At 39.8% G+C, this 22,517-nt stretch overlaps 1 protein-coding gene across 1 annotated transcript; it reads left to right on the forward strand.

The window, feature by feature from the left end:
• The first annotated feature begins 2,288 nt into the window (after window positions 1-2,288).
• Window positions 2,289-22,500, forward strand: LOC311490434 (EEIG family member 2-like). Its single transcript, XM_084547908.1, has 11 exons — window positions 2,289-2,702; window positions 7,019-7,139; window positions 8,217-8,246; window positions 8,559-8,675; window positions 9,603-9,649; window positions 10,487-10,581; window positions 13,702-13,800; window positions 15,467-15,692; window positions 17,126-17,262; window positions 17,688-17,757; window positions 19,596-22,500. Exons 1-11 carry the CDS (start codon window positions 2,557-2,559, stop codon window positions 19,636-19,638), a joined length of 1,131 nt encoding a protein of 376 aa, XP_084404034.1. The 5' UTR covers window positions 2,289-2,556; the 3' UTR covers window positions 19,639-22,500.
• The last annotated feature ends 17 nt before the right edge of the window (window positions 22,501-22,517 follow it).

Here is a 22,517-nt window from a genome sequence, read left to right on the forward strand (position 1 = left end):
CACACTTCTTTTCTGATTTCTCCTCAAATAATTATCTTTATTATGAATTTGTGCTTTTAAATGCATATTTCTCTCGGTTTTGTTGAGGTTTGTGGTCCAAACATCCTCACACGAACGCACACCCCCCCCGTACAACCCTGTCACTACTACACACATGTGTGTAGTAGCTCTCTGCAGCCATAGTCGGCTCCATAGTACAAAGTCAATTATAATCTGTTTATGTTCTGTGAGTCATACCCACAGGAATCTGACATTCGATCTGGGCAACAATTGCCCCCAAAATGTTTTTATTCGTCACTTTGAAGGTTGCAGGAGACACAGGAGTGGCTGGAGGGAGGTGGGAAGCAGACATGGAGAGATGTTTTTAATGCCAATTTGCAAAGTTTTGGTTAAAAAAATTAAAAAAGCATTGTAAATAATTCACTTAATTCTACTTAAGATGTCAAAGTTTCAAACATTACCACATTATCTACGTTTTATGTAACGCATACAACAATGTGAACATTTCCTCTTTCAATAAAGTTATTCTTTATTTAAAATAGCGTCGGCAGCGCTGCAGTACCTACATCAAACCACCAGATGGCGACAAATGTTACATAACAACAGCTGGTTTCACTTTGTCGTTGTTGTGCCGACTGACCGCCAGGGGGCGACGGAGAGAGGAGGCGGGCTTTTCTCACATCACATCAAGCTCACAGCTGTCATCACTACATATCCGTTTAATCAAGACTTAATTCAAAACAAAAGCTGAAACATTAGTGAGACAAAATCTCATAAAACTGTCCAAAAAATGTTGTATAAATGGCTAAATCAGTTTTTTCGATACGATAATTGTATTTATAATTTAACTGGAAGTAAATGCTATTTATAGGAGAGTAATATAATAATATAGTATTATATGACCCTTATACTTAATTTGGATCATTGTGTAAAATCCTTGGACCAATGTCAAACATGCAAAACAAACATTTTGGAGGCAAGAGGTCGTATTATAAGAACTGGTATACACACTATCTGCACAGATTTACATTGATTTATTGTTTTAATCTGATAATGTGAAGTAGATGTTCATATTTTCTCCTTATATATTTGTTAATTTCCTTTCACTTTTTAAAAAATAAATAAAAGTAACAGTTTTTCATTTGGTGGACAAACCTTTACGGCTGAAGATCAACACCTGTTGTGATATTTTGTTCATGAACGATCAGCACAAATTAGACAAAACCAGGCTCCATCATAAACAACAACATGTACAGATATTTTGGAAAGCTTAGTTATGAAGTAAAACAACTTTTCCAGATATCATGTAAATACAGATGTTGTATGGAGAGATACTGTTACCGAGCCTACCCACGGATCTGTGTGCTAAAGTTCCTTGAATACTACTTTGAATTCCCCACTGCAGGATCAGTAAAGGTTTATTAAAATTATTAAAATCATTACCTAAGTTTGTCCTTAGCTCCACAAGTATGAACGTATATGACATCAGCACCGAGACCTATTTGTGTTTATTATTTTTAGACAGGCACCCATATAAGTAAGTTTAGAAAGCATATATATACATATTTAGAAGTCTTGAAAGATTTAGTGCAACTTGTTTTATTGGTCGTCAATAAACAAAATGCTTTCTTATGCAGTTACTGTATTAGTAACAGAGGACACTACATTAGGAGCTGTTGTTGAAATTTGAGCTGACAGGACATATATTCAGGTTTTTGTTTGTGTCACTACCAATGAACAGTTAACAAAGGTGCACAAAACTTGCTTTGACTTTGGCAGTTACCCATTTAAAATGTGAAACTCGGACTACAAATACATTATTAGCCTCAAATAAACACTGAAATATTCTTCACGGATATTGTCCCCCATCATATAGTCATTTAGGACTTTTTAAAATGTTATACTGTATGAACCACAAGTATTATCCAGCCTACATCACAGGTGTCAAACATACAGCCTGCCAGCCAAAAGTGGCCCACCAGAGGGTCTAAAACACTGAGACCCAAGACTAAACAGCAGACAAAGCAGCGAAAGGAGAATTTATTAAATGTTAACATTCTCCTAATTTACTTGTTCTTCTTTGCACAAACAAATGGAAAAAATCTGGAGTTGTAACTTATAGGTTACTATGCTATTATCTTACTGGTCCCAGCCTGCTTGAGATCAAATTGGGCTGTATGCCGCCTCCGAACTAAAATGAGTTTGACACCCCTGGCCTACATCAAGTCATGTTTTAGTGTGTGTACGAGCATGTAAGTGTTGAATTTAGGGAAACTTGAACACATATTAACCTTCTTTAACCAGTTGCAGTGCAAATTTGTACACATTGGTCGCTGACAAGATTTCAAAAACGCGTGCTTTTATTTTGAAGAATCCAGGACAGGAAGTAGTCCTGGTTTCTTCTTCGGTTACTCTCAGTCAGTGACGGACTGTTGTCACCAGCGGCTTCACCATCCTCCCACAGATCTACACTGTAGCTGAACCACAACACAATGGGGCTGTAATGTCAGCGACGGGCGAGAGCAGAGCATCTTCCCGAGAGTACTGAGCCTGTTTATGGATTTAATGATGATGAAAAAGAAGAAATTCAAGTTCAAGGTGGATTTTGAGCTGGACGAGCTGTCGTCGGTCCCCTTTGTCAACGGTGTCCTCTTCTGTAAAGTCAGGCTGCTGGACGGCGGCTTCTCCGAGGAGTCTTCTCGGTGAGGATGTTTGACTTCAGTGCTGCCACAATAAACACTGACCGAACCAGTCTCTCCTTCAGTCCGCAGGTTAAACCAGCTCCGTGGATTTAGCCTGTTAACTTACGTTAATAGCTAACCAGCTAGCTAGCAGGCTACACTACTAACTAGCTAACGTCTGTCAATTGTTGTGCTAATGTGTGGGTTTTCTCCAGTCGATGCTAATTTATAGTTTCTGCCTCAGCTCTACTCCCCTAAAACAAACTAATTAGTGACAATTGATTATTGTGTTTTCTCTTTGCATTTAATGTGACATCTGTTTGTGTTTCACTTCCTCGCTCGGTTGCAGAATTGATTTCTGTGATTGAATTGACTTTTAAGACTTGCATTTGCCATAAAGCTAAATATCAATATCAAATCAATAGTGTCAGCTACCGTGCAGTGGATTATTGCATTTGCTCCCCGTTTGGTCATAAAGTTTCATTAGGTGGGGGGATGTTTGACACTGTTTATAAAACAGCACCCTGGCCAAATGCAGGGAAAGTGCATATTGTAAATTTCCTGTGAGTCATTTGCAGTAAAATCCTTAATTTGGTTGTGTGTGCACAAACATACAATAGATTTGACTCCAGAAACACATTGTACTCAGTGTACTTAAATAGAGTATGGAAAGAGGGATGCATACAGTATACAGGTGATGAAGGCAGAGAGAGAGTAGTTTCTAGTTTGCAGAAAGTATATTCACTCACTTGCCAGTTTATTAGGTACACTAATGAAATGGATGTGTCCTGCACTAAATCTTAATCAAGCTTAACAAAGGTTATAGTATTCATTATTTGTTTAAAATAAGAGAGAACTACTGATTACGCTGTTTTCATTTTGTAGTAGTACTGAATTGTATTGTGTTGCACCGACAGATGTTCCTATTATTATGTCAACACCATTTTAGTCAGTGGGCTAGGCTAAATAGCAGAAGTGTTTAATTCAATCAGCACCGTAAGCGGCATCTTCTAAAATGATCGCACACACTGAATTTCCACCTTTCTGATGCTGTTTCAACATGAACTGAACATTCATAAAAGTCATGAAGGGGGGTTTAGTGCAGAGCTTTTTCACACCCGTGTACCTAATGTTTTGGCAAGTCAGTGTATATCGTGCATTACAAGAAGTATTTGTGCATTTTCAATTAGAGCAAATTGAATATGAATCGTCTGTTTTAGAGGCAGGCGATTTACAAGCTTTGACTGTCGTGTTACATTTTATTTCTGACACTCTGTGCGACTGTGGCTCAGGGGTTCGCAGTTCGATCTCTGGTGCATCGACCACACGCCGACGTGTCACTGAGAGGTGACACTAAAGCGCTTTAAATAAAACAATATGAATACGTGACAATTCACCATGTTCATAGTTGTGTGTAAATGAATGGGAAGAGAGTGAAACGTCCTCCTGCTGTGATAACGGAAATGTTCATGTTTTGTGGTTTCTGAGGATATGCCTCTGCTGGCCAAAATAAATAATTTAGCATAAGAGGAAATAATGTCACTTTGTCATCAACAGACGAGAAAAAGATAAACATCTCTGTAGGTTAAAATGGCCTCTGTCACAGAGCAGCGTCTACACTGCAAAGAGATGAGTGTAGGACTTCAACAAACAATTATTTTTATCGTTGATTCATCTTCACATTGTTTCGTTGAGTAACTGATTAACCATTGTGCCTATGTAACGTTAGAAGAGATTAAGAAATGCCAGTTACACTTCCTGACATCCTTAGTACTTGTGTTACAACCTACATGTAACATCCTATTACCACATGCTGCGATTGAGAGGTGTGAATTAGTTATTAAGCAAGTAAAAGCAATCAGAATGGATTGTTAAAGCTAATGGATAAACTGATTAAATATCCAACCTTTGTTGGTAGTTTAAACACAAATAATCCCACGAATACTATGTTTTGTATGAAAGACATGAGTAGGTGTTTGGTGAATGGGTATTTGACCATGAGACACTACAGACAAACAAAAAAAACATTGGGAAACTGATTAAACACCGGGATCACCCGATTAATTAATTAAGTCGAGGCGAGTAGGGTCTGTCCTCTCCTCTGTAAACTGCTTTCCTCTCAAATTAGACCGGTTCCTAACACCGGGCAAAAAGGGGAAGCATTGTTTCAGAACGAGGCTGCAGGGATTAGAAGGCTTCACCCTGATTATATAACAAGCCTTCTGTTTGCTCTACTGAAAGTAGCTCATGTAAAACTGCTAAATAAAAAGGCCTTAGTTTGAATTAAAATGTTTCTGAGGTCATGGCCGTAGTTTTACAGTTTTTATTGAGGCTGAAAAGCTTTTTCACATGTCAGCTGAATGAAATGAAGCCACGACGTTAAAGCCCTGGCTGTAATTAAAAACATCCCGTAGTGTTTTGTATTCCAGCTCTTTCTTGTTTTACTTTCTAGCCTGACGTGGTCACGAGTCTCAGAGTTGTTAAGTTGCATTTTGCAGTTTGCAGTTTGATTTGTCAGACCTACAAACCAGAGTTCCTCTCGCACTGTTTTGAGTCATCCCAACTGTGAGTGTAAAGGAAGTGCGGGTCGTTGTTTTATGAGCCTGACTTTTCCTTTGGTGTGACTTGTCATCAGTTCTTGTCACCTTCAGTTTACTTCCTTGAAAATATAACAGTTCTGGAACAAATTCAGTTTAAACCAGGTCGGATCTTTTCATTGTTGCGAGGCGCTGGAAATTCTTGCATCAAATCTGCGTCAAAAATTTTGGCTGGTGAAAGTGTTTATGTCTGAAGTCTGACTGCAGCTGCCTTTTAAAAGGAGAGCAGCTGTAGTCCGACTAGATCTCTGACCTACGAAGAGAGATGGGAGGAACGACCTCCGCTTGTGCTTAAATCCAGACTTACTCACACTCGCTAATAGGATTTTTTTTTTCCTGCGCAGAGAAAAGAGCTGGGAGATACAGAGCACGAACTCAAAGGCACAATTCCCGAAGCACAGAGCGTCCAGCTGGCTGGGAGTTCCCTCTCCGACTCGGAAATTTATCGCACTCAGGATGAAGTCAGCATTTGTAAAACATTAGTCACGCATCTGCTGCTGCTTATTTGTAGGGGAGCACGGATGCGGCACAGAACACAAGCCGGTATATTCAGTCACTCTTATCCTTCTTAACGAGGAGGATAGCACATCCTGCTAATTGTTTAAGTCTCACATCATCAAAGCTCTCTGGACTACATTGCTTGTCTGTCTCTGTATGTTTCTATTTTACATGCAGACTGGCTCAGAGTCGCAACATTTTGACATCAACATTAGTGCTCCGTTAGAGCTGCAAACGATGAGCCCTGCTTGTGTTCAGATCCAGCAAAGACCGACAGAATGAATGGCGTGTAGGCTGAATTAACAGATGGGAGTTGGTTAGGTGAGTGGGAGAGACGAGGAGAGGATGCCAGTGAAAGAGAGGCCATCTGTGGTATCGTAATTCTGCCCACGCCGACAGTCTTTCTCTTTCACTTCGTCTCATCCTTTCACTGAGAGCAGGCTACAACTCCCAGTCATTTCAGCGTCCACACGGTGGTGGATGATGTGCGCGTCTCTCTGTTATCCCCTTGCCAATAAACGCCTCACCTGCCGCCGTGATGGCTTTAATTTATCGGTTAGATGAATTAATGGGTGAAAACACGACTGTATTTAATTGGTTTGTTTATTAACTGGCCCGGAAAAATCTGAGGATAAGCACATAAGCTTGTATTGGCAGCCGTGCCCTTAAGCAGGGAAGAAATGTTAATCCAGCCCCAGTGGTTTTTTATTTGTTATGTAATAATTATATATAGTTCTCACACATTTTAAGGATGTGATCTAAATCAATGATCCTTTGTTTTCTGGTCATACTTTTATGCTTGTTGCATTCTTAAGTTAGGGCAGCGTATTGCTTGAAATGTCATCATACTTTTGCCAATTTGACACAGTTTGTTTTGGTACAAACAAATTTTATAATATATTTTTCAGTAACTTGCCCTTAAGAATGTCAATATTTTTATTCCCAAATCAAGTTTCTTAATTTCTGGTAGATGCAGGAGCTTTTATGATCAAATATATCCTGTCATTTTTGTCTTTTATTTTAATAAATGTATAGGATACTACGCTTTATGATTCTGGTACCAAGCCAGAACAGTTAATGTTCAGGGGTTATGTTGTGTGTGTGACTGGAGTTAAAGGAAGAGATGTTGCCACATAAGGAATGAAATACTGAATTATGCATAGAGCCCATCATACGACTCGCGCACACAAATAAATAACCTTACATAGCGTCTAAAGGTGGTGTAAATCTTTGCCGTTTCAGAGAGCCAGTGCAGTCCAACTGTGTTCGATGGAGAAAGCGATTCTCTTTCCCCTGCAAGATGAGCGCCAATGCAGGGACGGGTGTCCTGGACCCCTGTGTGTGTCGAGTTTCAGTCCGAAAGGTAACCAAAAGAAGATGTATGAAGGCAAGGGTTTTGTGCAGAAATAAGTGTATGTGTAGATCTTGTCTGTTGGATAAAGTTGCAATAAAAGAGCCTCGTGCTTATGAAAGAGCTTTGATTGCATGGGATAAATTCCAGTACTGGTTATGCATATTTTTACTGGGGAGTTAAATGTGAACTCATCAGTTTGCAAACACTGCAGTCCACTGAAGTCAGACTCATAAATTGTAACATTTATTTAATGGACACTAGTATTACTCTACTATAATGGGGATAAAAAGCCTCAATCAGAACAGACTGTAGGGAAACTACAATCAGATTGAGAGGGGTGGTGAAAACCTTTAATCAGTTAATTCAATCAGTATTAGCACCTGATAATATTGTAAACACTTGATCTAATTAATAGTCTGTGGAAAGGTGAATAAATTCTTTATTTGAAGGTTTCCCCAACGTGGGGTCAAACATCAGGTGAGGAGTTTCAGGGATGGGACACAAGAATGAAGGTAGCAGGACAACGAGCTGTGTGAGCAGCAGCACTGTCTTCTTCTATTGAACGAGTTCATTATTTTCAATATAGTTGAGGAAAATAAAACAACTTCTATTATATTTCTGGCAGAAAACCACTTTACACGTGTCATAAAATTCTATCCTGATTGATTATGGAGGCTTGTAAACACATATATCTTAATTTTATTTAGAGGCCACGTGAACAGTTAAGATGGAATCACTACGCTTTAAATAAGAGGGCTCTCTGAATATAATATTTTTTCTCTGGAGAGTTTAATCATCTAATTGCACAATGGCTACCAACAGCAGATGGAAATTAGATCAATAAGCCTTACTGGTAAAGTGTGTTGTGTATACCCACAGTACCTGCAAGCTATTTCAGGTATGCTCCTGCCCTTTGTTTTTAGGACACTAAGCATGTCAAGTTCCCAGGAAAACTTTCAGCTGTTTTGCAGTCACTTCAACCTACATTTTGTTATTGAAACATTTCAAACATTTATTTTATTAGAGCAAGGGACAGCTGCTGATAACTAATTAAATCGTCTTTGTTTATTTACTTCTCTTCTTCAGGAGCTGAAGGGTGGAAAGGCATATGCAAAGGTAATTCCTCACATCCCCCCACCTCCGGGTCACCTAGATTTACAGTAATCAGTCACACTGATGTAGAAAGCTTTGTCAGCCTTTAACTTAACAGACGGCCTTCGCTTCCTGCAGGTCGTCTCATTATGTCATGTTTTCTCGCTGACATTGTTATTTATTAAGCACACATTTAACAGTTTGTCACTGTAAGATGTGTTAATGTTAAATTCGGAGATCATTACATTGCTGACTGGGGCAAAAAACAAACAAAAAAAAACACCAGTCTCTGGAGAAGAAAACAAAGTTCACCCAGTGTCATTCTTTCTCCTTCAGCTTGGCTTTGCAGATCTGAATTTAGCAGAGTTTGCGGGCTCAGGGAATACAACCCGCAGATGTCTGCTGGAGGGCTACGATACCAAAAATACTCGCCAGGATAACTCCATCCTCAAGGTAACATTGAAGCACCCACAGCGGTCTGATTAGACTTCACTGAGAGGATACCTGGGTGTTTTGAATACAAGCTTGGTATTTTTCCCCAAGTAGGAGCTACGCACTGGAAACTTTTTGTGTAAATGTATGGCGTGGGTAGCAACAACAATGGCCACCTGTGGAAAATAAAAAGTGAAATGCAGATTTGGGCGTCTCCACAGCAATGACCTGTTGTTTCACGTTAACTATTCATTAATCTCCAGTGTTTCCTAATGCCCCTGAATTCTTGAAATTCACCTGACATTGTGAGTTACTCAGGGAGTGCACATTTTCCAGGGCGTTGGTTAATCTGCATTAAGCGTTCGCTTAATCACAACCTTGAAGCTAAATTCTGACTCAACTAACATACACTGATCAAACCACTGACAGGAGAAGTTAGTAACATTGACCATCTTGGGACAATTCAGTGTTCTGCTGGGAAACGTTTGGATCCTGCATTCATGTGTATGTTACTTAGACATGTACCACCCACCTAGACCAGACCAGGCACCCCCCCCCCCCACCCCCCACCCCATAGCAATGACACTCCTTGATGGCAGCAGCCATCCCCAGCAGAATGTAGCCTGACACAAGCAACACACACAAAAACGGTTTACGAACAACAAACATGAAAAACAGCACAAGGTGTTGACCTGGCCTCCAAATTCACTCAATCCCAAACTGATCAAGTATCTGTGGGATGATCCACAGAGGCCCCTCCCCTCAACCCATACGACCCAAAGGCCCCCAACTAACAATAGTGTTGCCAGACACCACGGGACACCCTCAGAAGGCCCATGTCCATTCTCTGATGAGAACAGTTTTAGGAGACACAAGGGAAACTTACACAGTATTAAGAAGGTGGTCTTAATGTTGTGCCTGATCGGTTTATCTCTTTCTGTTTAACAGGTTATCATCAGTACACAGCTCATGTCAGGGGATCCCTGTTTTAAAACGTAAGTCAAAGCAACATTTTCTTTCACAGTGTTTCAATCCGGTTTGTCAACAATCAACTTGACAATCTTTACTTTTCATTGTAAAATTACTTCAGTGCAAAAGCCTTTGGACTAAAATGTGCGACTGACGCTCAAAAAGCTCCACAATGAACTTTCCATGTGAGGATATTCATGCTAGGAAACCAAAGCCAACCCACTGACCTTTACTGGACTGTAATTTAAAGCCACTTTGTTCTCCCAGAGCAGCAGCAGTCATTGTCTGTTGGCCGTAGTCTGTCTTTACAAGGATGAATAATTTCTCAATTATTCTTTTATGTGTGCCAAAAGTATGACATCAGATCTGTCCTTGCATTTGTTCGGGAGCCGTTAAAAGAACAAGCTGTGAAGCCGAGCAGCTCACAGCTGTCCACATTCTGCTTTGTCAGAAGATCTCGTGGGAAACAGCAACACAAGATTATGCAACCTCAAAGTAACTGTCAGCTAATCAGACTTTCGTGTCAAACGCACTAAATTATACACTTTAGGCTGTCATACTTGTTTTTCTGGTTGAATATGTTAGTGAAGTATGTCAGCACAGACAGAAAAAATGCTGCTCCACCCAAGGGTAAAATTTGACCTAAAAATTATTCAGCAGACTGTATATTCACACATTTGAATCCTTTAGCTGAATGTTATTCTGATATTTTATGACCTTTCTGCTCGTTTCTGTTGATTAATCTGTATTTTCTAATCCTTCCTCGGCTTGCCCTCTTCACATTTCGCTTTGCTTTTATTTTCGGCCAAGTAATTCTTCAGAATGAGAAAAATAAAGAGGCATTGTCTTTCCTCTGTCATCAGGCCTCCCTCCACCGCCACAGTGATCGGGATCCAGGGTGATGGAGAGAGTCTGCTGGAGGAGAGGAAGGGAGGGGACTCGCAGACAGGCTGCTCGGGTGAGGCCAGTCACGCCACATTTTGCACTCCTCAGCTCTGCTTCATCATCGCTTTGGCCTTTTTTTTTTTTTCTTTTCAACCTTTACAGGCACCTGACATTTCCTGTGCCATCACTTGCTGAGACATTTCTAGTTTATAGTGTCGAGAGTTTTGTTCCACTTCTATGTTTGTGCCGATATATTTAACAGATGCAGTGGGTACCTTTCTGTTTTCGGATCCTTTTCTCTGTCGGGTTCTTACTAATAACTGGTATAGAGTTACATTTAATGGGTGGCTTTCAGAGCTTTCAGAATTTGAGCTTGTAGTCACAAAAACACCACAAGATTAAGCTGAATCTTTTGCTTACATTTATGAAATTGAGAATGTCTTGTAAGGAGTGCCTTCTGATAATGTTGAGTTTTATATTCAGTAAAATCTTATGGGCAGTTTACTGCAGCTTACAAAAGTAACTGTACCATAACCTTTGCATCTGCCTCCTTTCATCTATTCATGAATACATACCCAATTGCCAACCTTTGAAACAACATTGCTGCCACTATAACCCACCACTTCCTGCGAATGCTTTACCTTTACCTTAGTTTTACACCATTAAATAACTTTTACTGTGATGCTGCTACAAGAACACAACCCGTATTGTCCCAGAATTGAGCAGCTAAGTAGTTTTGATATCGATCCTTTGTTTAGTTTTTCATATTTTTCGTTCTATTTAGATAAGCTGAAGGGGATAAATGCATTATTGAATCACCAAACTGTACGACACCGTATAAAACGATTAGCTTGTCGTCCGTCTCTGTGTAGCTGACAAATGTTGTTCGCTAGTGGATGTTTCAGGCTCTGATTATCGAAGTAACCCTCTTATGTATTTACCACACCGCCCAGTCTTATTTTAGCTCAAAGATAAGCTTTTTACCACTTTCAGATCAAAGCTGTACATTATGAACTGACAATAACTAACTCCTCTTGCCTCACTGCTCGATCTGACGCTCCATGGTGGTAGTTGGTGGTTGGAACCAAAGTCTTGGACATTGTTCCTTCAGTAAACATCTGAGGAATGTGTTCAACTACTTTCAACTTTGAGGCAACGACCGAAGGGTGTGTCTGATACGGCTGAGTGATGTCCTATGTCACTCAGCCGTATCAGACACACCCTTCGGTCGTTGCCTCAAAGTTGAGAGTAGTTAAACTTGGTACCTGCTCACCAAGTTCCATGGTCTCTTGTCGGCACTAGTTCCTGCTAGCATCTTCCCGTGTGATCCTTATTACTATGATTTTTTTCTTCCCCCATACATTAATTTCTTAATATATTCACGTGACCGGTGTCCGTGCGGTCATGTCTCTGTTGCATTACCCACCCATACTTCACATGACAGCTACTTATATCCACTATTACAAAAGCAGAAAGCTCCTCTTCTCTCCCGCTGTGCGCGCTCATGCGTGAACACATTGCAATGTCGAACGCTTGTTCTTCCTAGAAGCTTCAGAGAGCAGCCGAGCTCTCTCATGTATAATTTAAACTAGCCCTCTTCTAGGTTAACTACAATCTGCTCTGACCCTGTGGGCTCTTGCGTGGTTAAAAATAGGATGCAAGTATTCGAGTCTGTCTGTGGGGGTGTTGGTGCGTTTCCGTGTGCGCGCCACGGTTTGTCTGACTCGCCGGTCATTATCATCATGTCTTGGCTGTGCTTGTTAGCGGTGTATGTGCAGGTGTGGGTCATTAAAGAAACTGTGGCAGTGGCTTGTTGATGGATTTCTGTTGAAATCTATGTTTTAATCTTGTTTGAACGTGAGAAAAAATGACCTATGTTACAATCAGTAATTAATAATTAGTAGTGATTTGGCTCCAAATGTTTATTTGAATTGAACACAACAATTACAGACTTGTAATGCTGTGGTGTCATTTAAAATATTATATTTCTGGCTGGGTTGCACACTGATATAATCCACAGTTTCTTAAAGTTTGGGCAGATGTGGCATTTCTTTTCATTTGGGCAACATCAAGAGGATTTGAGGAATATCTGCTGGGTCATTTTCCCCCAACTATGTTTCTCTCGATACGGTGTCTATTTTCTGCTGTGTTGCCGAGGCAGATTCCTTTCCTGCAGATATTTGAACTGCAATGTTTTTGCTTTTTTTTCGGCAGATCTGCACTTTGCCCGTTTAGCTGTTTGACATTAAAGTTGCAGCACGTGTTCATGCCACTGCACGTGATTTAAAAAGGTTTACAGTCAGTTCTACCGCAGCTGTCACACAGCTTTCCTTTTCTGATGATATACGTTCCGCTTCATTTCACGCGGATATCGCGTATTGCAGATTATTTCTTTTTGACTACCTGAGCTCTTTTATTGCATCAGGAGCAGTGAGCCATTCTTCTAAATATGTTTATTTTTGCCGGAGCAGAAGTGACACCGTGTCCACACATTTGTCAGCTGTGGTCAGCCGCTTATTAACTCAGGGATGCTGAGCTGAGGGACGGTGTGTGGGAGGCAAAGACCTGAGTTTTATGTTTTTTTGCAACTGTTGCCCATTGACAGCAATAAAGAACAAATCAGCAGCCAGTACCACAGTCACAGTTGTGTGGAATATATCATTAAGTTAGTGGACATGTAGCTAAACAGAAACTTTGTGTGGTCTGAAATGAAACTTGTGTGTCTGGCAGCTGATCTCACTTCACAGTGTGTTGAGCAGCAGGTTTCTATTCCTGTCAGTCTCCACTAAGGACACAACAGCATGTTGACATATACATTTGACATTTTGAAAAACGAAAGTGGTGTGAATTGCGTTTCGACGTGTTTAACTGGGTTGCTCTTTTCATAGAATACAATTGGCCACAATTATTTTACTTTAGCTAGATGTGTTGGCTAACTCTCTTCAGACATTTCTGCCTTTCTTCACAATATCATTTTCTGTTCTATACACAAATTTGGTCAATTGAGCTGAGAATAAGTAATAGGGAAGATTTGGCCCAATTTCTTTCTGACCGCAGGAGGACGCTCATAAAAGCTGCACATGTTCTGAAAACCAGTTCTTCTAAATATCTTCATTCATTCGCAGATGTTTTCGTGGCGCTTTCAGGCCTTTGTCATTAGCATTGTCTTTCTCTATTCGTTCAAATCTGACAGAGAGTCGAGAAGGGAAGTGTCCCGTTGTGTCGGACGAGCTAGGAGGTTGTGGCCACTCCCGAACGTCCAGCTACGCCAGCCAACAGTCCAAACTCTCAGGTAGGAGCACCCCATACTCAAAACATGATCGACTGTCGTACAGTCATATAGACCATGTTTGTAGATATACTGTATATTCTGTCCAAGCCAGGCAGCGAGTAGCAGAAATCTAAATAGTTGTTTGCAGATTCAGCTACATAACGTTAATATTTTTCTCTCCTAAAAGCAAAATCAAAGAACTTTTTTTCAACAAGTGTGTTTATTAATTTTCAGAGAAAATAATCTCACTACAACAAATAATACAGGTGCAGAACAGAACTGTCACAGTAAGGCTCAGCTTCAACAAAATAAACATAAACCTGACAGGGCTGTAGCATGCGATATTTGGCACAGTCCAAAACATAAGTCATCCTTAAGAGTTACTGGTGGTCCAAAAGTTAACTTATCCCAAAGTCATCCTGAAGAGAAAAGCACATCAAATAAAACTAAGCAAGGACAAACAGACGTATACTAAATACATAGCAATACTCAGTGGTTAATGGTTGACATACACAGAGAGCATGCCTCCAATGCTTTCCTCCCCTCTAAGAACACCATAAAAGATCTCCACATATTGTGAAAGACGAGATATTTACCCTTTAATGTAAAAGTGAGTTTTTCCAGTGCAAGAGAGTCTGACAGTCCTGTAAGCCAGACACTAACACTTGGTTTGATAGTGGACTTCCAAGATTTGGCTATGGTATATTTAGCTTTTAAGATGCAGAAAGCAATCATAGATTTATTTGCCTTGCTGAGAATATGATTTACAGGAAAAATGCCAAAGATACATAGTTTGGCATCTAGTAATAGTTTTATACCTGTGACATGTAAAATCATATCCATCACTTCTCTCCAAAAAGCCTGGATTTGTGGGCAGTCCCACAGGCAGTGGTATAATGTGCCCTTCCTACCACATTTGTAGCTTGTGTCGGGATTATTGGGGTTGAATTTATTTAGCTGAGTTGGCGTTACATATGTTCTCATAATCCATTTATACTGAAGTAATTTAAAATGGGTATGTATTGTTTGTGTTTGAGATTTTAAGCAAATCTTCTGCCAGTCCTCAGTTGAAATTGCAGAGTTTAAATCCTCACACCATGCCAATCTTTTACTCTCTGAGGAAACCTTTGATCCATCCATGATTATTGCAAAAAATCAAAGAACTTTTGAATGAGGAAAGAAGTGATAAAATGATTCCCTCTGTGAGACTCTACAAGTGCCGTTCAGACCTGAGCCTCCCATTACAGACAGATCAGATGAGTCATAAAAGAGCAAAGGAAGTTGAGCGATGCACTGAGAGCAGCTCTAATGGCCCTTGCGTATAGAATTTAAGAATGTATTTCCTGCCACGTGCAGATCTTGATAGATTTATTCAAACCTTTCATTAAGTGTGTGGGAAGTTTGTTCCTCTATGGCAGCAGTGAACCAGTGATCGGGGATGTTGCTTTAAGTTTCAGCATTCCCATTTATTAAAGTTCTAATACAGATTAGACCCTTATTTTCAATAAACCTTTCTTGGGTCAACATTAACAAACCGGGTGGAAATAAAAATAAAAAAAAAAGGGCTGCTGGTCAAAGATCAATTTTTACTGACTTTTAGATTTGAAATGGAACGATGCATTTAGTCTGAAAATGTCAAGGTATCACCGAGGTAACATCAGGTAATACGGTTTCCCATCGCTTTCAGGCTACAGTACAGGTCACTCCCGCTCCTCCAGCATGTCAGAGTTCAGCCACCGGAGAAATCATTCCGTGGGCAGCGCTTCGACGGGCATCGGAAGCATCCCGGAGCCCAGTGAGGACCGAGAGTCTAGACCCTGTCCAGCTCTGCCTGAACACCCACCCACAGCCACGTCTAGCAACTCACAAGGCACACCAGTGCGGAGCGCCTCATCCTGTGAACGACTCAACAGGTCAGTCTTGGGTAGTCCGGCAAATGAGAAAGCATGATCATTGTAGTGATCGTCCTATTTAGAGAAGTTAAACTGGTGAGGAGTGAGTTAAAGCATGGTAAGTTTACATTTATCGTACGTCAGAGCGAAATAAATTAAGTGGGTTATTTTAGGGAAGCTGACAAACTTCAGATCTCACCTGAGACCTGTGTCAAGATTCAGGAAGCAGCTGTCACGCAATACAAATTTGTGTGGGTGATCAGCGGAAGTGTATTTTTGGTTTCATTATGCAGGGGCAATAGGGGCCCGTAATCTTTGTAGAAAAAGTTAGTCATTGTGTTCTAAAAATGTCCAACTGTGAGCCTGGGGATTGTTGTCAGTACTTTGATGGCTTAAGGATTACTTAACAATTGGCCAGCTGCTTTAACCAGCTGCAAACCACTTCGTTTTAAGTATTATTTCAGACACTTCAGCATATTTGACTACCTACAGCTGACTGAGTCTCCAGTGGTATCAAGATTAAACAGTACACGCCGAGAAGACAGGAAGCTATTTCATCAGCTCAAATAAAGACAGGCTTCAAACCTCCTGCAAAACTGCAAAGTGACATTTTTACACTCAGCTTCTAGGAAGGGTTAAAAAAAAATAATTAAATATTACATGTGGAGTAGAGATCCTTGTGGATGCCGATATGTGATTTATTTGCTGTTGACAGAGACAGACTTGTGGTTTTCCCTTCATATCAATGCTAAGCTAACCACATATATGCTTAGTGGGCAGGAAGTGAGTTTTCAAAATGACAACATCCTGAGTTTACTCAGAAACCAGCTCATATAATACACAGATAAATAATTTGTTAGCTACAAATGTTTCCAGTGGTGACCACACACTCAACATTTGCGTTGTTATTCCAGTGAGTATGAATATGCAGAAGACATAGCACGCACAGGATGTTAGCTGAGCAGCAGTAGCAGATGCTCCAGTGCTCTTGTTAACAATGCAGTAACAATAACAAATGTATAAGTCATACAAGAGTTGTAAGCAGTCAGAGTCGAACACACAAACCCATAACTACATGGGTGTAAAGTCCAGGAAACCTGGATTGGATGCACAAAATTCAGATTTGGCTTGTGTTTATGGCCGTGAGTAAAGCACGAGTCGTCATGCCAACAGTCTGCTGGACTGATTCAAATAGGAGCATATCTTCTCTATCAGACAGATAACTGAAAAAAACGCAGCTGAAACCCTGCCTGTGTGCACAGCCTGAGCAGAGGTAGGCAGCTCTGGAAAGTGCATAAAGGATGTTACTAAAAATGGTTGATAATTTGATCCAAGAATCATTTACGGCTGCCTGGATGGAAGCCCTTGGCTAAGTGCTTGATTAGCAGCAAACAGCATTTTCAGTTTGTGGTGAACATCAGACACAGAATGACTCTCCTGTATCCTCGCCTCAGACACCCAGTGAAACAGGACTCCATGGAGTCTCAGCTGAAGAGAATGGACGACACAAGGGTGGATGCTGACGATGTTGTGGAGAAGATACTCCAGAGTCAGGACTTTACACCCAGCCTACTGGACTCCAGTGCTGAAGGTAACTGGCCACTGTGCAGGTTGAGATTCTTGTTATCTCTTCCTAAAAAAAATGATGTCTTGTTTTGTCTGACCAACTGTCCCAAACCCTCAAAATAGTCAAATGTTTAGTAATAATCATTAGTTGCAGCCTTGGTCTTTAGTACTACTGTCTGTGCCAAGTGCACGGCTAATTTGCATAACACAATTATAAGGTTGAAGCTGTTCTGTTATCCCCATGAGTCAATGTGTGTACATTGAGGAGAAGAGCATTGTTTTTCTTCCCAAGGTCTCATTCAGCTCAAAGCTAGGAAAAGAAAGCTGCTGTCAATATGTGATTATTTTTAGATTGCCTAGCAACTGGCTGCTCCTCATGACAAGAATTATACAGGAGGATGTGGGTGAGTGTGTACTGACTGCATGCTACCACCACTGTATGCGTTTCAGAGGAAGGCTTACGTCTGTTTGTTGGGCCTGGGGGAAGTACAGCCCTTGGAAGCCATCACCTTCCCACCAGGTGAGCGCCACGAATTTGTGTCATAAATGTAGAGTTTAATATTAAAAAGACTGAGTAGTTTCTTATCAAATCTGTGCTCCATATTGTGCATTTGTTGCGGGGCTCATTTCAACTGCAGATTACTTCACAAACTATTTCTCATAATGACATATTTTCACATAATATCTATGCTTAGGAAGACTTCACAGTGTTCTTGTCCAAAACAGCAGATAAGGTCACAACGATAACACTGACAAATAATCAGACATTACTCACTGTAATAGCTCAAATACTGCTGTCTCATTGTTTTGAGATGGGAAAGTCACAGCAGGTTTTCTCTTAGATGTTCATACATCGCAGTCATGCTTCTGTGTTTGGCCAAATGTGTATTTATTTATTTACAAAGCATCCATTTTATTAGGTGTAAAGAATTGCCAAACCTTTGAAGTAAAGACTTCTTCAGGTCAGATTTAATTTTCAGCCCGTCTAGAAGTAGATGCCACAATAATTGGGGATGGAGTAAATATTATGACCCATAGAGCATTTATGGCAGTGAGACAGTGTACAGGGTTGACTTATAATAAATTGCAGTTACCCTGTTTATTATTGTTATTAGACCCCGCGCCTAGAGACAAAACTCGGGACTACGGTATTGAAAAGTGCCAGTGTCGCTAGTATTGGTCCGCCAGTGTGAGGTTAGCTGTGCGCAGTGAGATTAACCATATTTCTGATTTCAACAGAGCGGGAGCTTCGAGGTAATTAACGGTTAATGGGCCACGTTTCACTCAGCATTTCACCCTTGTTTTATTGTCTGACAATAGAAACAGAAAATAAGTAAATGAAAACAACTTTAGGAATTCTGTTGTATTAAAATACTGTGTATGTGCACTGCACAGATAGATGGGGAGAAGAAATGAGAGAGATTAACGAGTTTTCATGTAAACTTAAAATCGTTAATTTCCAAAGAAAGTAGTTGAAAGTCAACAGTGTGAGATGTGCACAGACACCACAGGGAATAGGGGCAGCCTTAGAAAAGTAGGCAGTGAAAACTTAAAGTAGCCTACCCTATTACATGTTCATTTGAACTGCTGGCATTTTTTATTTCCACTGTTTGCATAAATTAATGTGATTTAACATGGCTAAATTGGCATTACAGCTATCAATCAGTCAATTTTACTTTATTCAAGAGTCAAGAGAGTCTTTATTGTCATTATGCTGGATAACGAAATATTTGTTGGACCCGTAACACAGGGGAATGTATGAGTGTATGACATGATAACTTGTCTCTGTAGCAGCTGAAAATGTCCTGGAAAAGTCCTGGAAAATAATTTCAGGTTAGGAGTGGGAACCCTGAGTGTGTCTCACTAATCTTTTTTATTACCTCTTAAACGAATGCCTCTGGTCTTTAGCGCCCCTATATTTTATTATATTACACCTTGTCTTATTTCAGCAACTCAACGTAACTTGTTAATATTCCTCAAACTCTTTATTTGACAATGTTCTAGTGTCAAGGGTTTTTCTCTAATAGTTTTACAAGCAACATGAAGCAAAGTTTGGCCGTCCTCATACTAATATCTGGTGCAGAGCGTGAGTTTCTCTGATAGTTACGACAACCTGTGTGTAAGATACATTTTATATCGTTGACTATAATGACTACATTACTGTTAATCCTAGTCACTGAAAGGTTAAAGGCTTATAATTTTAAGAAGTAGCAGAATACACTAACTGTTCATTGTTTTGGTGTTGATAGGATATCACTAGACTTGTTCTTGTTGCCGTAACAGAATAAGAGGAGCCTTGTAATTTGTAATATGTGACTCTCAACATATGATTGCTAATTCTATCTTATGTCCTCTCAGGGTTGGTGCTGGAGCGTACGAGCAGGTGGTGATTAAGCGTTAGACCTGCAGCCTGCGGATGGACTGACACTGATTAAGTTTGTAGAAAGAAAAAACAAAACAAAATGGAAACAAGGCCGTTTCCATTTCTATCTTCATTCCTACCTGATCAGCACCGTGTCTAACCTGACCACTCAGTGAATATGTCAACATTACAACAGTGCCCTCCTGTGGTCGTATGTGCTACATGACACAGTAGCTGTTAATTTTAGGAGCAAGAAGTGGAAGGATATCACCTCAGTGTAAATGCATACTGTGCATAGCGTGAATCAAGCGAAAGGAAAAAGGCTGATCAGATTATTCAGATAATATTTAACATACTTGATGTGGGCTTTTAATTCCGTCCACTCTGTCTGGGTGTAAAAAAAAAGAATCATCTTCATCACCCAGCACTCAACGTATTTTAAACTTTGAAAATGGAAGTAAAAGATTCGCCTTTTCTCCTCCGGACAACAGGAGGATAAGCTGTGTGTGGGCAACATCAAAACAGACTGAAATCTACACCTAAACACATCTTGTGTGTTTTCTATACATTCCTTTTGTGTCTCTGTTCATTTTGAACTTCCTCTTCAAATAGGATGCTCTGTTCAGTATTTGCCTATAAGCTGCTGAAAAGCTGTTGGCACTGATGGCCGTTGGTGTGATCAAGGTGAGAGTATTTTACTACATCAGACTTGAGCTATTAGATGTGTGAACGTGGACTGTGTGTGTGAATGTATGTGGTTGTCATGTGTTAAGACCACTTTTATTAGCAGTAACAGTAATCCTGTTATCTTGGTTGAGTGGTGGAGGGATATAAATTATGATCTCTCATAAGAAATGCTATGTTTGTACTTGCGAGGTGAAAAAGGGACACATAACGATTAGACGAGTAATCATAGGGGACCTTATTTGTTTGGCAGTCTACATATCTGCTCTTCAAAAGGCAAAATGAAGTAGCATTAGGTTTGGTTAAAATGTTGATTTATGGAAATGTGCTTTGTCATATAATCAAATATTAGGGCAGCAGGATTTCTGATAGAACAACTTCACTGCATTTAATACAAGCTGGAGTTTTAAACTAATCCAAACCACAGTAGCTATGGATACAGCCAACTAGAAGTTAAAGCAAATTAGCTGCATCGTGTAAAAGCTGGCTTTTAGGGATATCGCTGCAGCTAGCTTGAACTGAAACTAAAGCTAAATTTACTCAGATTTTTGAAGGTACAGTAGCAAACAGCAACCTTTTATTACTGTTTTCTGTATTTACAGGGCTATGGGACCCTAATACGGTAAAACATTACAGTAATCAATAGCAAGAGACATAATTTCTGGTCCTGTTTGAACCATGACAGCTACAGATGATTGAGATGACTTCCATTACTTACAGAAGTATCTACTGTACAGACCAATGTGGCGGGATCAAAAAATGATTTCTCTCTTGCTGTTAATTATTGTTCACATATTTTAAGAATATATTATAGTCCCACAGTGGTCCACTTGAAGGGGTGGGACTTTGCCTCTCTCTAGGGACTTCTATGATGAATAGTCCTATAGAAAGGTATGTTTCTTATTTCCACTGTTTCAGATGCATACCTCTACTTTGCAGCTGTGAGTCGCCCTGTTGATCGGGGACCTCACAACAGTGAATAAATGAATGATCCTGTGACGCATTCACAATTTGACTCTCGTGCAACTTATGCATATTGAAGGACTAGTTAAGTAATCCACTGCCATGACAATAATACTCAACATAATCCGTATTTAAAACACCCAGAGTAATATAGTTCAAGCACTCAGATACACTGACAATTACAGCTACAGCAAAAAAAAAAAATCGAATAAATCTCCATGTAGTTACGCATGTAGACTTTGCATTTGTAGCCTCTTAGGAGTTTAAGTGCACAATTTATTGGAACAAATTAGCCAAAGTACACAACACACTGATATTACCTGGGAGCCTGTCAGGCCTATGCATAATGAGAATATTAAGACGCATTATAACTAGTGATAACAGACTGTACAGCATCTGTAATCTTCTGTCTTCTGTCGTAAGCCATAGCAGAGGGAGGTTAAACGCCTCTTCTAGATAAACTATATACATCTTATGTCACTAACTGCACAAGTGTCATCAGTGTGTGGTGTTTTAAGTAAACGTCCGTGTTCTGTTTTTATGTTCATGTGTTCTGCATGATTGTGGTGTCCTCCTTTTAGCCGAAAAAAAAAAAAAAAAAAAGAAATTAAATGAAGAAAATCCAATTATTGCAGAGCCTGCCACATCTTAACGTTTGTCCTAATTTGAAATTGTGCCATCTTTTAATTCATTTCCAAATTGAAGGAACAATTTTTCTTGCCTATTTAGTAAGTAGGAATTCATTTTGTTGTCATGATAAAAGCAGATATGTGCACAAGCATTATGTACATGTTGTAACTGTAAATTATTGTTCTCATTTTGTTTTTTTATTTTCGTCATGGTTTAGATGTTGAAAATCACATTTATATATCATATATTACTGTTTTTGTTTTGTTTTTAAATCTTCCATTGCTGATATTGTACCATATTTTTGCTAAATATTTTAATGTTTTAAAAAAAAAAAGTCTTTCACTACATCATTAAAGGTAGTGTTAAATGTATGATTTATGGCTACCAAATATCTAATCAGTGTTTTGGGTTGTTTTTTTTTTTTTTTTTTTTTTTGTCTCGATTTGAATAAAACTCACTTGTTTTACCTGTGTCACACAGGTGTGTTCATCTCGGTACCTAACATGTTGTTACAAACATGGTCGCTTCTTCTCTTCTGTGAAGCTGTTGTCTATATAAAACTGTAAACTGTATTCTCCTGTAAAGTGATGTTCTGCGCTGTACTGACACTGTCCAGTGTTTCCTGTTACAGACTTGTTCTT

This window comes from Chelon labrosus, assembly GCF_963514085.1.
Source record: "Chelon labrosus genome assembly, chromosome: 7".
NCBI lineage: Eukaryota > Metazoa > Chordata > Actinopteri > Mugiliformes > Mugilidae > Chelon > Chelon labrosus.

Bases quoted from the DNA above. Each gene is read 5' to 3' on its own strand.
- LOC311490434 (XM_084547908.1), top strand. From the start codon at position 2,557: ATGGATTTAATGATGATGAAAAAGAAGAAATTCAAGTTCAAGGTGGAT. The intron at 9,650-10,486 runs GTAAGTCAAAGC...CTCTGTCATCAG, and splicing joins GGGGATCCCTGTTTTAAAAC to GCCTCCCTCCACCGCCACAG. The intron at 17,758-19,595 runs GTGAGCGCCACG...ATGTCCTCTCAG, and splicing joins AGCCATCACCTTCCCACCAG to GGTTGGTGCTGGAGCGTACG.